The sequence below is a fragment of the Branchiostoma belcheri genome, unplaced genomic scaffold (genome assembly GCF_001625305.1).
Source record: "Branchiostoma belcheri isolate BF01 breed outbred unplaced genomic scaffold, Haploidv18h27 scaffold64, whole genome shotgun sequence".
In the NCBI taxonomy this organism is placed as follows: domain Eukaryota; kingdom Metazoa; phylum Chordata; class Leptocardii; order Amphioxiformes; family Branchiostomatidae; genus Branchiostoma; species Branchiostoma belcheri.
Genome location: NW_017804287.1, coordinates 965,391 through 981,229, shown reverse-complemented (window position 1 = coordinate 981,229; position 15,839 = coordinate 965,391). Strand labels below are relative to the sequence as shown.

Genomic DNA, 15,839 nt, shown 5'->3' with positions numbered 1-15,839 from the left:
AGAAGATAAAGAAAGAAATCTATGATTCAAAAGGCATGGTAGTGATGGGAATCCAACCCCTAACCCCTGGATTTTATTTCTTGAAACATCTCTCACCTTGCTGAGTTTGAAGCTCTTAGGTTTGGGATGATCAGGGTCTGTTCCTGCAATGATGTTCCTGAAGTAGACATCAAACTTCTTGCGCCCGTCTCCGGTGATCGTTCCTCCGATGGACCAGATCAGACAGAACAGGAACAGGTTCTGCATCCACATGGTAATCTGCAAAACAAATTTAAAGGAAAAACACATTAAAATACACACAGGGACTGCTAAAGTAAAAGCATTTAGAGTTACTAATAGTAGTACAGAATGTAGAATAATTGTTTCATAATTCTGTACCTGTTGGTCTGTCAGTTTGTCCCAGCCCTCAGCTCCAGAGTTTGTGATCTCGTCGATCAGACACGTGTACAGTCTCAGGAGGGACATGACCAGAGGACCCGCCGCAGAGTTCACAAAGAACTTGCACTCGTGGAAGATGTAGTCTGAAAAAAATCAACTTGTGGATTAGTATACGGAAGAAATAGAAACATACATGGGTAAACAAAACTTTTATTAATAATATATAATTCACATACCTTCCATACCAATCATCTGTCAAAATCACCTCCCATCCACCATGAAACCAAAAGGAATCAATACAGATGAACTCATAAACACAGCCACCCAAAACAATACTTCCACACTCACCAAGACAAGGGTCAACTAGCCACTCAAAGAGGTCGTCCAGAAGATCCCTGTGCTCCTTGTTCATTGTCTCTGGCAGGTTGTTGAAGTAAGACTCTTTGTAGGGACGCCAGCCTAGCTGGTGGGGCTCGAAATAGATCATGCCGCACCTAAAATACAAGAAGATTTAAATTCAGTTAAGTTGCAATTTTAGGGCTACTCAATGCAACAATTTGCTTCAAATTTCAGTTACAGTTTGTTGTAACTCTTGAAACTTTCACATCAGTTTTATTTTTGCTGTTTTTCCAGTAATCATGACCTCTCAACAGTGAATTCATGACACTGAGAATTTGTCTTCCTTGTAAGTACTACAGAACTGTTTCAACTGTGAATTTAACCTCCATTTCCATCGTAGTGCAAGATAAAACCACCACAATAGTTCAATGATTTACAGTATATGTTGACCTATGAACTATGACCTGACCTGCTAACTGTGGCAGGAGAGGCGACCTCCAGGTCTTCAGGTTCAAAGATCAGACTCATCTGACTGCTCATCTGGATAATCTCTCCACTCATCAAGCACAGCTGCAACAAGCAAACAAAAACATAATTGTTACATCAACTCGTGCTTTTTACTACAATGTCATTTTTAAACATTCAACTATCTCTAGCAAAAGTTCTAACCATTTTGGACACAATAAATAACAGTACATGTGTTCATATAATGCCCTACATGTATTTGGGATACACCTCGGCATTTTTTTAAAAGTTCTTTTTCAGAACTTAACATTTCAAAACTTTGGTTGTCTTAAAGTGCAGTAAAAACTGTATTTTGAAATTATTCTGACTGTCCTGAACTGCAGTAAGATACACAGTGTGCAGTCTTTGTTACATGTTGTACCTTTTTGTTGTCGTCCAGTACAGTGTTCATGTTCTCGATCCACACGGCGTCTACCGGACCGTCAAACAGGATCCACTGTCTGTCCTCCAGCGTGGAGGAGGCTTGTTCACGGAACGACACGGCCAGCACACCTGATGGATAACGACAAAGTCAGTAACATACAGTCAATAAGATTACATCTCACAGCATTCACAACTAAAAGCACGTTTTGTCAGAAGAAGTACTGTTTGTAGAAATTTCCTAAAATCCTTACTGTGTCAAACAGTGCACAAAAAATGACAGAAAAAATGACAGCACTAAAAGGAGAAAACGATGTGAAACCAAACACAAAATTTAATACACACTGTACATTTGATGCCAGATGCTGGAAAACGTTTAAATCTATAAACAGACTACTCAACACCACAACAGAGTAATGACTTCTAAAATTTGCCTTTTTACAAAAATATAAACATAAATTGTTTAGTCTCATAATATCATCATAGTAAATATGTCTGTTGCTGTCAGGATACCTGAAAGAATTTTAAAAAATTCAATTCCATTAAATTGAATGTAAAAACACTCCAACTGACCGTCGCTCCACTCGTGTGAGACGGGGTCGAAGCAGCCGTACAGCTGCCCCATGGTGATGGCCTTGGGGTTGATGATCTTGTACAGGACGTTGTTCTCGTTCATCAGACCGGCCGCGTGCAGGTCCGACAGAGCGCCCGCCAGGACCTTGTACGCCATGGTCTTCCCGCCCATGGGGTCACCCACGATCATGAACCCGTGACGAACCAGCATCATCTCATAAACCTAGTGTCATGTAGATTACAAGAGTATTAGCCAACTGATTGTCAGATTTCATATTATAAAGATTTATTCATTTTAATAGTAACAATAGCTTTAAGGAGACGTACCCTATTTGTGGAACAATTGACAGACCTCAGACCTCAAGGTTTGATCAACTTATTCTCTTCTCATGCACAGGACCACCAGCTTTATACCCTATCAAAGAGGAAATCCCTAGGCAATCTCCCGCTTTGTTAGTTTTAACTTGTATAATAAAAATTGTACACTTTAAATGGCTTAATATGTAGCAAATAGCTGATATTTTGAGGCAAACAAAATTTTGTTCATGTCCGTGGTGCTGAAATGATGGTTAGGCCTTCCGATGGATTGCACAACTGGTATCACTGACAAAAAGGTCCCTACAGTTTTAAAAAACCTGCTAGGGGGCCAAAACACACACTATCTACCCTCTCCCCAAAAGGCTAATACTCCAAAATCACAACAATGGCATAGCCAGACCAGCAGAAAGCAGCTAAAGCGGCCCTATTCAGACTTGACTTTTGTTTTGCCAACATCTACCCTGCACCTACCCACTTACCAAAAAATATATGGATCCATTCAAAACTTCTCAAGTTATTCTGTTTACAAACTCACAGACAAATAGCACCCACAGCATAACCTTCATTACAAAGGTAAGAATAAACCATCTGGACCAGACTGACACACACCTGTATGATTTTCTCGATGTGCCAGGGATGAGGCTGTAGGTTTCTCTTCTTCATGTTGTCCTTCAGGGCGTCCAGGAACTGTGCATAGTCTGGCTCAGGCAGGACCACGCCCGGGAACAGGTCAGAGATGATGCCTCGGAACAGTGGGATGTCCTTGAGAAGGGGTGGGAGGGGGGCGAAGGTCATCATTAACATAGAACATTACATGTATGTACTGTGAAATGGTGTGCCTTCTGCTACTAACAATAGTCAAAGATATCTGGGGCACTTGTTAATTACTACAGATCTGATTTGAAAGTTTTCTCAGTCAGACATAAAATCATGACCGCTATTGTCATGGTTGTATCAAGAAACTGAACATTCACACTCCCATGAAGTTTTTTGATGGACAGACCTCCAATTGAACCTTCCTATCAGTATGTGACTATACCATTTCCCCCCTCACTTCCTGTGGCTCTTTCTACTGTATTCTATAAATATACAAATAACTATAATAGGACACACATTCAAGCAAATAGAAAAGAACACCAAAAGCAAAACCTCCGAACACAAAAAGCTATTTCCAATATAAACTAAACTTACTTGAGCCAGGAACTTGGCCAGGTTGACATCCAGGATAGCTCGGAGAAGCAGCACGCTCTCGTTCTCTTCAGGGTACTTCAGTTTCAGGTTGCCTGCGGCCGTCAGCACGGACTTGACGGCACGCATGCCGTAGTCGTAATGGTGCTGCGAGGACAGCTGCTCAGAACACAGCCGGTACGTGGCCACGATCTTAATGGCAAGACTGCACAACGGAAAAAAAATCATTATCACCATGACAGTGAATGTTCAATGAAAGATAAATGAAAAATTGTTTGATACTATGTATGTCTATGATGGTAGGTGAACATTGCTTGATATCTAATACGCAAAATATTACTGACATTAACGTGAAAGTTCACATTACTGACATGTTGAAGATATCAATTAAGATAGGTGTCAAAGAAGATGGTGGCCAACTTTGCATGATCTTTGTACCTTCTGGCATCCTGGAATCCCATGGAGTAGAGCGAGATTTCTCCGATCATGGCATAGTCCGGTACCATCATGGCCACAGTTCTGAACAACACCTGAAGGAAACAAGAGGAAGGAAAACTATGAATTTCAAAGTAATATGATAATGTGATGGACTGCCAGCATTGGTTTATTTATGGGCAGGTTAATACTGTTACAGTAATATTTTTTATGTTATATGAGCTTGAGGTTGTCTGGCAGCTCCTGTTGCCTAAAATGAAAATAGTTGACAGGCAAGCAGCCCCTCTCTATAATTGGCCGAACCTCTAATGGCCATGCTATCATTGGTAGAACCGCTAATTGTGTTGGACAGTCAAGATGAGTTATATCATGGCTTTTGTATGTTTTACAAGTTCTCTGACCTTGAGGTTGTCGGGCAGCTCCTGTCTCCCTGCGTACCCAGGGTTCATGGTGATGAAGATGGTACAGGTGGGGTCCAGCTGCAGGTCTGTCCCCTCAAACAGGAACCTCTTCAGACCCATGGAGATGGCAGTTTGGATACTGAAATAATGATTCTTTGTTACTATTCAAAATACATCCAAATATATATGCAATTATTTCAAACGTCAGACTCAGAGAATTTACTGTTAGTAATTCTCTTATCAATCTTCATGGTAGCAAAATCTAACGATTTGAGGAAAATGAACAATGCTCAAAGAAGTATGTAACGTAGCAATACAATCAAGGAAACTAGCTACAGTATGACAATTGAGGGTCCCAAGAAACTCAAACCCAAAGTTCAGTCTATCATTATATTATTGCAATGAAGCTATCAAAAATACATGGCACTATGTGTACCTGTGAATTTGCTGGGCAATCACAGACAACACTTCCAGCTCGATGCGGTTGAACTCGTCAAAGCAGGCCCAGGCTCCTGCTTGTGCCAGGCCCTTGAAGAACTTCCCCATAGCCTTGAAGTCCAGACCGTCTGAGCAGTTAAACACCACACACTGGAAGAAACAAGCAAATCCGTCAACAGTTGTCCTTCTACAGTAAAATCAATCAAAGTCATCTGTTCTAGCAACATACTATAAAATAACACATGCTGACCTGTTTGGCAATGGCTTTGGCCAAATCCTTGCTAGTTTCAGTTTTTCCGGTTCCAGCCGGTCCCTCAGGAGCCCCGCCCAGGTTCAGCTTCATCGCACCCATCAGTGTCCTGAGCAGAAACAAAATAAACCAAACAATTTAAATACAAAAAGGAAAAAAACAAAGCTGAAGTCACCGTAGATGGCATGAAATCAGACTTCAAACTTCCAGGAAGTATTGTAAGATTTCATGACCTCACTGGGTCAGTCTACTGAAGAAGACCGGAGTGACTGGTCAGAAGCTCTAGGTAAGAACCATTCTTTGTGTTGGAACAAAAGTTTTACTTTCAGATAAACAAACCGTCACAACTGACCTGTAGCATCTGTCGGTCAGTGGTGTGATGACCAGACGTCCAGTGTTGCCGAGATACTCGTAGCCGTACCCCAGCTCTGTGGTGATCATGTGTACCTGGGCGTCCTTCCCGTCAAAGTAGTACCGCAGCTGGCTGATCCAGTCAAACGCGTTGGTGTCACTGATCTTGTCATTGGCCAACTTCTCCACCACATCACGTGCTAAAGAATTGTTCATGGACATGTTTAGTCTACAAATAAGCTATAAAGTAATTGTATTCATCATTAATTTTGGTCAACTATCTAGATTCTTACAACATTCAATCACCCTCACTTGAAGCTTCATATATCATTAGAAGGATATTTTCTAAAAAAGAGGGCTGACTTTGATGCCTCTTGCCTTACCGTGGACATCGATTACAACCAGGGCACCCAGTGTGAAACGAGCTCCGATCTCCAGCTTGCCACGCACAAGGGCGACGATTTCATCAATCTGCTTGTTGCTGATCTCCAAGTATTTCTGAAAAAAAAAAAAAAACACATTTAAAAGCTGAACCATCAAAATTTACATGCCAAAAAGCCTGGGCTGCTATAATTGCAGCGGGAGGCACTCAAACATTCAGTGCAATGTACTGGTACCCAGAGCTGCTACATTGGTAAGACGTGCAAGCATGCACAGCTCAGGTAAGCCGTAAGGCCTTAGTTTACAAGAATTTAAATGTCTAAATTGACTTAGTTTTTTTTTGTTATCAGGAAGCATGTTATTTATAACCATGGCTTTATCCCTCTCTAAACATTACCAAGTTGAACATACTTTCTTAAAAATGTTGATGGCTGTAATGACAATTGCACATCCAGAAAAAATTAGGAACAGTCCTTAAATGGATCTTAAAACAATTCGCTCACCTTGAGTCCACCCTCCTCCTGGATGGCAGTGGTCACTTCAGCTGTCCAGTAGATGGACGAGGTACAGATGACCGTTTGTCCCGGCCAGTCCAGTACCCACTTCTTCCTGGGCACCTCCTTGTAAGCCAGGTAGCTGTCTGCGATGACCTTACGCACACTGCTGATCATGGTCTCCTCAACTTGTAACAGCCACTTCTCCACCATGCCCTGAAGAGTGAAGGACAAGACTTTAGAGCTAAGTGCAAATTCATCACAAACGACAGTCTGACTGAAGATTTCTCTCTCTCATAGGTTTTTAGTCATTACACAAGTACATTAAAAAAATCATACATAACCAAAGGAAATAACCAAACTTTAAAGCCTTACCTTTGCTTGAGCTGGGACAATCTTCTTGGTAAACGGCACGATCTCCTTCTCAGAGCTGATCATGCCGGTGATGACCTGGTCCTCAGTGAACTCCAGTTTGGCGATGCCCTCAAAACACTTCTTCAGGTGAGGCTGCACGCGCATCGGGTCCTTTGTCTCAGACAGGATCTCAAGGAGCTCGTCATTTGACAGGAAGAAGAACCTGGATCACAAAATAAGGCAAAACGTTTTGAGTTAACAAACAATTTTTAAAATTCTTTAGGTGTTTGCTTGTTTAATGAATGTTTATAAACATTGTGCTTGTCAAAAAGAGGAAAGCTAAGGCAATTTCCCTGGTACAATGAACCTGTAAATACTGTACATAGTGTCTGTCTCCTCTGACACGACCAATGGAAGATTAGGTCTTCTGTGAGCTAAAACTGGATCGAGATCCTTTTTTTAGAATGACATCTAGGAGACGTCGACAGTATACATGTAGTTCTGTCCTGCCAACCTGGGGAAATACAGCCTCTTCTTCTCCAGGTAGTCGTTCAGTCCCTTCTGGATCTCCTCCAGTAGAACGTTGGACTCCTGCAGTCTCCCCAGCATGTTGGGCTGGGCCGTGGCCACCAGCACGTGGCAGTCCTTCACTGCCTCTGTCATGATGTCACGCCAATAGCTGGGGAAATTTTGCAAACATTAGCAAAGGGTACATAACTGTATATTAGAGCCCTTCCTTGTTTCTATAGGTCCCTACACATTGGATAGACAGTCAATTATGTCATAATTTACTGTCTATTTATCGTGTTGAATTGCAGTTTGCAATGAATTTTTTACAAGAAATACCTCTGGCAAGTTGTTGATAAAATGACACAAATATTACCGAATTGAATGTGTGTCAAGACTTCTATAATACATTTTAATCCATCTATGAAAAGTAAAATACTCAAAAGTTAAATCCAAAAATAAGTACAAATGTAAGTGACATTTCATGGAAAGCAATTCTGTCAAAGTCTTGTCCAAGTTTAAAATTTCGTAACCCTCTTAAAAGACAGCCTTAAAGTTTGTTATAATAATTATTGATTTTAACTGTCAACATTACGAGACTAGATATACATGTTGGTACAATCTGGTGCAACTTTAACAATTGCATTTGCATTTTGACATTATGACTGAGACATTGAGTCAGTGTTTGTCTCGATGGTGCTCACCTGTCCACAATGCCGAACTTGCGGCCCTCCTCAGGCATCTGTGCGTTGATGTCGGGAGAGCTGAAGATGGGCTCGAGGTACAGCCATGTGGCCTGACACTTCAGCCACGCATCAAGGATGTCCTGCACCAGGATCAGTTTCTCCTCCCAATCCTGTCACCATGGCAACCAGTGGCATTAGCATAAATCATGTATGCAAATATACACTATTTAAATTTCTGTCAACGTGCAAAATCATCATATTGATACTGACACTTAGTGCTTGCACTTTGCTCTTACTGATAAATTTAAGCTGTTACAGAACGTTAAATCTATCCTTTTAACTTAATAATTAATAATGATACTACATTAAGAGAAAACTATTCTACATTTTTTAAAACTACATTTAGAGTAAACAGTCAAATCCAAAAAAGACACACATATTAGGCAAAAGCTTTAGAAATTTACATAGTCACACAACTGCAATGCGCACACACAGAGAAAAGAGGACAAGACTGAAGTTAGCAGATCTGTAGACCAGGAATCAAATGTTGGGCAAAGTTGGGTTTAGTCGAGCAGGGGATGTTGATCAATAGATGCTGAAGAGAATAAAAATAATTGCAGTGTGTTGTTGATCAAATTAGGAATCTGCAGTACCAGCTGAATCAGATAGGTGAGCCAAGGATAAGCTGCAAGCCAGAAGATCACACTCCAGTTGTAGGGGGGAGGACTTTCACCATGTTCTGTAGACCAAGCTCTGGTTTGGACACATTATGCCACCAATATAAACCTTATTTTATACCCAGCAATTTCCCTTTAAATTCCACACCTTTGCATTTTTTTCTACTTCTTGTTTTCATAATGTTTTTTTTACCTCTACATAACTTGCAAGTTGCAACACCAGCCGTATTAATTAAGTATTAAAAGGAAAAGAATAATAAAGATTTTACAGTAAGTCAAATACATGTATGAGTCTACTTAGGATTCTTCTTCTTTTGGTTGTTAGTGGACTTTACATAAACCATGCATAGCTTTGGTGTTAAAAACAATAATAAAAGTTTCATTTTTTAGCTTGCAATATCTGACCCTAACAGCATGCTAGCTCACCAATTTTTTTGAATAGAAAGTGTTTAAAACAGTAGTTTGCATTAAACACAGTTTACACAATTTGCAAAAGTGAGACATCTAAAACTACTGCCACCATTCTAGCACAGTAACAGTTACTGCACATTACACATTGCTTCATCACCACATTGCAAGACCTCAGCAACCAGAGCTTGGTCGTATGACAATGGCACAGTCCCCCCTCCCCACCAACCGTCTACCACCCCACCTTAATCTCTATTTCAAACGGCTTGATAAAGGGAGACCCGCGCATGGTCTGAGTTTTGAGGATGTGGTCATCCAGAAGGACTTGAATTTCATCAATAGACGACAAAATGGAAACTCCCTGTGTGTTAAAAAAAGACAAGACATAACATGAATTGGACATACAGACATCACAAATACTCTCCTTAACATGACTTTGTTCAGAGGAAAAGAACCTGTCATTTAAAATTTTTGATGGTTTCATCAACAGGTGGTATTTTTAGCAGGTGCCGTCACGGTCATGTGACCAGCAACCAATAGCACTTTCCTCAGAGATCACATGATCATGGTCATGTGAAAAGCTGGCCAAAACAATTCTTTTTTCTGCATAAAATAAAGTAAGATTAGAAGCTAATTTGTGGAAGTTTGGAATTTGGACATTTGGATTGTTCTTTTACAAGCGTCATTGTTTGCTCATTTGCTTGTTTGTTTGCCTTCCAAACAAAGTCATGCCAAGAACCGTTGACCTTCACATACATCCACCTGACCTTCATCTCTTGTTGGAAGGGTTTGACATAGGGGGAGCCTCGCATTGTCTGAGCCTTGACTAACTGGTCATCCAGTAAAGACTGGACACTATCAATTTCCGACACTATATCCACTCCCTATTGTAGTGGGGGAAAAAGGTGAAAGAAAACACATGACAGAAGATTCATCAATTGTAGTCAAACTGAAACTCTCCTCTTCAAGCTTTATGAGCTAATCCCATGTTTGCAATGCAATGTTAACTTATTGTTACTCCCAACTATCGTTATGATATCAAGAGCATGCTTTGAAATTTATTAAATGTAAATCAGAATGGACTCCCACCAACATATTAATACACTATATATCTTATATACATTGTGTATTTTCCCAAAAAAGCCTGTTCACAGTTTGAACTGTTAATATGCATGAGGTCTAACTTGAAGCAATGGTACCAAACTTGTAAACAGTTCTTGTCTTAACCATACTTGATTCCAAACATGTTTTGCTCAATGATGCTTCAGGGCCTTTAACTGTAACATAACCTACAATGCACCACACTAATTGATTGACATTCACAGTCCAAACGGTGAACCAGCTCATAGCAAAGACCCGAATCAACTGTGCCCCCCCTCCCCCATTTAACATGCCCTTGTGTACTCACAGTGTCCCTGTATGCTACAAACTCAAACAACATCTCCGCCCATTCTGTCTTCATCTTCTCCATGGCTTTCTCCAAGGAATACTCCTTACTGGCTGCTGCACCAATCTCTTCCAGTCTGGAAAACAAACCACAAAAATATTAAACACTCAAAGTGTCAACTAAAGTTTAACTTAAACTTGATATTCTTTTGTGTGCTTTTACTTGTACAAGTAATTATTACAGTGCAAACTATTGAAAGAACCTAACTCTTAAAAAATAATAATTCATGATGTTAAAAGGAGATAGCCATGCAATGGCCTTACTTGTCCATGAACTTGTTCAGTCCATACTCCAGCATCTGGAACAGGGACGTCTCTGGTTCTGGCTTCAGGTCAAACCCCACAATGTCACTCATCTAAACATGGGAGGAAAGCAATAATATATTGTTCAAATGTTCAAATGACTTTTCTTAAACAAAATGCCTTTGTGTGTTAATCAGTCTCTGTAAAAAGGATTCAAAAGTAAGCATTGTTGATTATGAGTCACAAGTGTCACAATTTTCAATGTACCTGCTGAACAAACTAATTTTGTTTAGAACAGATGTGCAAACTGTTGTGACAGCCCCTTACCTGTTCCCAGTGCCTGTCCCTGATACCAGGGTTGCAGATGGTCTGTAGGATCGGCATGTGCTGCTTGAACTTGTCGATCTTGGACTTGACGCTCTCTGCGATGCGGCGCGGCCCAGCAACGTCGCTGAACTGCTTGGTGAGTTTGTACATGGTGCGCCACATGTTCCCAATCTCTTCTTCCAGCTCTTCTGCGTTCAGGTCTCCAAAGGGACCTATACATACAGGTAGCAGGAATAAAACATTTAATCTTGTATGAGGTTAATTAGGTAGCAATAAGAGGGTTAGGTCTTAATCAGCTTATAGCTGGTGTGTTGCACCGAAAGGCGGTTATACCGGCTATACAGATACAGATACAGAATCAGAAGGCAACATTGATGACCATAATCATGTACAAGACTACAGAATGGAAGTGCAAAAAATTATTGTTAGTGAGTTGTCATTCACTTAATCATGTTACAAGTTAGGATAACTTCAGCCCTAAGAAACTTGTTTCTGTTGCTGAATTTACATTTCTTCCAAAGCTTGTAAGAAAAGATGGTCCAAAACAACATTATGCCAGACTGACCGTTGAGCCACTGCTCATGTTTAGTGTGGAAGCTGAGAGCTGTCCCCCACAGTTTGTCGTATGGCTCCTTGTATGTCACCATCATCTGCAGGATAGGGAAGGCTGTTGGCTCCCACTCCAACAACTCCTCTTCCACGTTGATGGACTATACAGAAAAAATAGATTGAAACATTCATTTACAAGAAATTAAAGGTTTGGGACTTCCTGAAATCACTTGACCTTCAAATTCACATTCCTCCTGCAAGTGTTCTGGGATTTTGTGACCTTCCAGTTCACATACCTGGGATATAAGTGTTTTGGATTTTCCCAAAGCTATTAACTTTAGGACAAACAGGGACACAAACCCACAGCTTAGCCAACAAAAAACCTTCCGTGTCAACTTACAGCTTGTTCTGCCATAGCATCGTCCAGTTGTTGGGTCAGCTCGTTCAGCTTGTCCACATTGGTCTTCATCTCATCCTGGCTCATGATCTAGAATGCAAATGAGTCAGGTCTGTGTTAGGAAATTTGTGCATACTGTATCTAGTAAACTTGGTTTAGCAACAATGTTTAACTTAACACAAAACAAGTAACAGTCTGGTAAGTCATTATTATATTTAACAGCTATTCAGACTTTTTTTTGGAAAACAGAAAAAAGAAGCAGCTTCCATTTGCTCAGTGTAGCTGTACACGTTTTTTGGTAGGATCACATTGTTAGTGTTTTTGTCAAATGATCCTCAAGCTTAAATTAGTTCAATTACAGACTACAGACAGTAATTCAATTACCTCCTTTTTCCTGAAGCTCTCGACTTCTTGGTTGTACCGGTTCAGTTTGTCCTCAAACTGCTGCAACCTGGAAATAAGTGCAACAGGTGTCATGTTAAAAAAAGCTCAAAAAAGCTGATCATAAACCTTAGTTTACTCTATAAACAAAAACAAAAACAAAATCTTTATAAGTTAATTCATTCTGTCAAAAAAGCAAAGCCAAAATTGAATGTCTCTTTTGTCTAGCACTTACTTCTTCTTGACTTCGTCTTCTGCTGCCTCTCTGCGATTGGCCAGCCTGTTCTTACTCAGATCAAAAACTGTCTGGATGTGGTCCGGCCAGTGGAAGACCTGGCTGTTCAACTTAATGTCCTCATCTGCAAAAAAAAATTGATACAAATTTGTCAATTTTCAACGGTCAAGGAAGCTTCAAAATCAATACAGACCAGTGACCATTATCATTAAAGCTTGGTGTAAAAGATTTTTAAAAATTGCAGTAAGACTAGTAACATTTTTTATTTGAAAGAAAACGTCTATTAATAAACTCACATGGCAGTGTTGCATAGTCCAGCAGGAACTGGAGCCTGTGTCCAGCCTCGTCGATTTCGTCCTTCAGCTTGAAGACGGTCACCTCGCTGGACGTCCGCAGGAAGTCGGTCAGCTCAACTAGGTCTGCCGTCGTGTCCGGCATCTCGCTCACGCGGTCTGCGATCTCATCATAGTGCTTACAGATTTCCTTGTTCAGGACCCTGTTTTCATCGACCTAAAGGATAATGAAAAAAAATACAAAATCAGTACATACCAAAAGTTTATCAATTAGCTCCACCCCAGAGGCCTTGCCAAAAAAATTGCCATGCTTGGTTAAAGAGTTAGACTAAGTACAATGTAAGTAGCTGGTGTGTTACACCGAGGGGCGGTTATACCGGCGATATAGATACAGAAGTAATACAAATTGAATGTAACCTTAGTGTACAACTCAACCCAATCTGTCTGCGTATTGAGTGAGAGAATACCAGATACTACTTCAAATCATATTTTTTAATGTTGTACCACAGTGTGACAGAAGTTTTATGAATTAAGTACCTCGAAGATGACAAGCCTGTCCTTAAGTCTCTGTGCCCTGGCACACAGATCCACATTCAGATCCTCACAGGCCAGTGTGAACATGCTCAGGGGCACGGTGATGCGCAGGAGGGCGATCTCATCTTTTAGCTGCTGGTAACTGTTGATTTTCTGAGAAAAATAAACAAACAGGTTAGAGATTTCTAAGTGCATCTGTTTGTCAACAAATAAGTAAAGTCTTATACGTGTTTGTACTATACGTAAGGATGTAAACATTTGAGTCACAAAGCTTGAAGATTCTTTAAATTCAATCCTTATTTTTCCAAAACTAATAATTTGTATACTGTTGGCACCAGAATTTTGGACCAAAGACATCATCTGACGACCTATATACGACAAAAATACATAGAAAAATGAAAAATTTAACACTAGGAAACTAAACAAAGTTGTGTGCCCTTACCTTGGTGAATGCCTGAAGAGAGTGTTTCTCCTTGAGGAAGGCGGTGACTTCCTGTTCAGCCTTGTTGTTCAGCAGATCTCCGTACTTCTTGTACACGTTCAGGTACCTCTGTGGTCCGATGGTGTTGATTTTGAAGGTCTCCATGGCCTTGTCCATGAACTCTGTGACCAGAGGTTCCTCCATCTTCACTGTCCTCAGCAGCAGGCGCTCGTGTCGCATGTCGGGAAACAGGTCACTCTCAACCTGCAACAAGAAATCCCAGATTTCAGATTTCATGTCAACCTACTCTGTCCAGACAAACAAGCACACAAACACACAACACAGTCACCAAAAACAATACCTTAAAGTTTGTACTCAAAAGTAAGGAACATCAGCATACCCTAGGCAGCTCCTCTGCACTTGCAACGATCTCAGAGAAACACCTGAGGAAGATGTCCCTCGTCTCTCTGAAAGGCGGCTCGAAGATGATCTTTGGCTCCTCGACACGGAGCTTGATGATCATTACTGACCCCATGGCAAACTGGAGCTCATCATAGTCTGATCCAAAGTCGTTCCCAGCCTGAATAAAAAAAGGTAACAAGAAAAATGGTTCTTTTATGCAATATAAAAAATTACTGTGAATTTTCCTTTAATTTTTCTGTAAATAGTATGCAACCCTTGGATTCCTAAGTTCCTCAATCGTACCATTCAACTTCTTAATAGCCTAATTGGGAAGACCATGTTGACCTCTGCTCAATATTATAAGTCTGTGGTTATACCATTCCCCCCCCTCACTTAATGTTAACTTTTCATATAAGGCCACACTCACATAAGTTTGTGGGTCATTTTTCATGAAAAAGGCTGGAGACTACTAGTGGAGGTTGAACGTTTAGTGTACATTACATTGTGTAACTACAGGTTGTTGTTCTATGACAAACAAACCTTGTGCATCTGCATGAAGTCCAGGAAGTCGGCCAGAGAGTTGATGACCATGCTCCGCAGGTGGTTGGACATTAGCGCAGCGACGCAGGCAAAGAACTCCTGTACGCGCTGCGTGGAGTCGGTGTCGTTCAGAGGCACCAGGTGGCCCCACAGGTCCTTGTGCGCCAGGAAAACGGACGCACACGTCGGGATCCAACTGAACAAAAACATGTTACATGTACTTTCAACTCAAAGATTTGATCAACGAAAGCTGATACAATGTAGTTCAAAAGTTAGGTCATCAAAAATCTTGTATTCAACTAGATCATGATTAAAGAATGTATGACAGTTTTAGAAATATGTTAATTTCACTCTTTTTCAGGCAAGCTAATTGGTCAAAGCCTCCCCAAAAAGATTGGAGTGAACAGAATTCATTCAAAATCTTGTACCAGGTATCACATCCACCATATTTAAGACCGTAATTTGCTAGTTGTTGTTCCTGTTTGCTTTGCAACTAAAACAGACTTACAGAAGATTTAAGAAGTTTGAACTTCTAAATGATTGATCAAGATATGGATTTTTGAACAGCTGGTAATTTGAAACTTCAGGACACTCTGTACACCCTTGCACCTTTTCCATACGTCTGTACCTTGTTCTGAGGACCTCGTGGGCCTCCCGACACTGTTTCTTGATCAGCTCCTCAAAGTCGGCAGGCAGCAGCGGCAGGTTAGACCTCAGCAGCTCGTCTTTGTTCACAAACCTCAGGTGGGAGTACCTGTCAATTATGTTATGGTTACCGGGCTGTTGTGGGTGGAGCTTGCATGTCAATCATGTCATGGTTACTGGGCTGTTGTGGGCGGGGCTTACATGTATATGTTACTCTAAGACTTGTCATTTGAGGATGAATGTGTCAATGAAGTATGTAGGAGATTGCACCTGTAAATCAAGTAAGTTGTCTGAGAGACATTGTAATGTTTTCAGTTGGGCCTACTTGTAAAAAACTCACTGTTAGCTTGCAAACACATTTCC

At 40.8% G+C, this 15,839-nt stretch overlaps 1 protein-coding gene across 1 annotated transcript in view; it reads right to left on the bottom strand.

Annotated features, from left to right (window-relative positions):
• The window catches only part of LOC109483409 (dynein heavy chain 3, axonemal-like), a 48,495-nt gene that overhangs the window by 24,428 nt on the left and 8,228 nt on the right, over positions 1-15,839 (bottom strand). Inside the window, exons 9-40 of the mRNA XM_019786420.1 lie at positions 15,460-15,585; positions 14,832-15,027; positions 14,290-14,469; positions 13,911-14,153; positions 13,472-13,621; positions 12,938-13,151; positions 12,642-12,765; positions 12,410-12,476; positions 12,029-12,115; positions 11,645-11,789; positions 11,080-11,291; positions 10,774-10,865; positions 10,472-10,586; positions 9,308-9,424; positions 7,997-8,148; positions 7,300-7,464; positions 6,807-7,008; positions 6,441-6,647; positions 5,940-6,054; positions 5,558-5,756; positions 5,206-5,314; positions 4,954-5,105; positions 4,518-4,656; positions 4,120-4,211; positions 3,685-3,886; positions 3,103-3,255; positions 2,176-2,398; positions 1,604-1,734; positions 1,187-1,287; positions 727-872; positions 379-521; positions 97-258 (exon numbers count right to left, since the gene is read on the bottom strand). Coding sequence (XP_019641979.1) covers positions 97-258; positions 379-521; positions 727-872; positions 1,187-1,287; positions 1,604-1,734; positions 2,176-2,398; positions 3,103-3,255; positions 3,685-3,886; positions 4,120-4,211; positions 4,518-4,656; positions 4,954-5,105; positions 5,206-5,314; positions 5,558-5,756; positions 5,940-6,054; positions 6,441-6,647; positions 6,807-7,008; positions 7,300-7,464; positions 7,997-8,148; positions 9,308-9,424; positions 10,472-10,586; positions 10,774-10,865; positions 11,080-11,291; positions 11,645-11,789; positions 12,029-12,115; positions 12,410-12,476; positions 12,642-12,765; positions 12,938-13,151; positions 13,472-13,621; positions 13,911-14,153; positions 14,290-14,469; positions 14,832-15,027; positions 15,460-15,585 — 4,861 coding nt within the window. The remainder of the gene's footprint in view (positions 1-96; positions 259-378; positions 522-726; positions 873-1,186; positions 1,288-1,603; positions 1,735-2,175; positions 2,399-3,102; positions 3,256-3,684; positions 3,887-4,119; positions 4,212-4,517; positions 4,657-4,953; positions 5,106-5,205; positions 5,315-5,557; positions 5,757-5,939; positions 6,055-6,440; positions 6,648-6,806; positions 7,009-7,299; positions 7,465-7,996; positions 8,149-9,307; positions 9,425-10,471; positions 10,587-10,773; positions 10,866-11,079; positions 11,292-11,644; positions 11,790-12,028; positions 12,116-12,409; positions 12,477-12,641; positions 12,766-12,937; positions 13,152-13,471; positions 13,622-13,910; positions 14,154-14,289; positions 14,470-14,831; positions 15,028-15,459; positions 15,586-15,839) is intronic.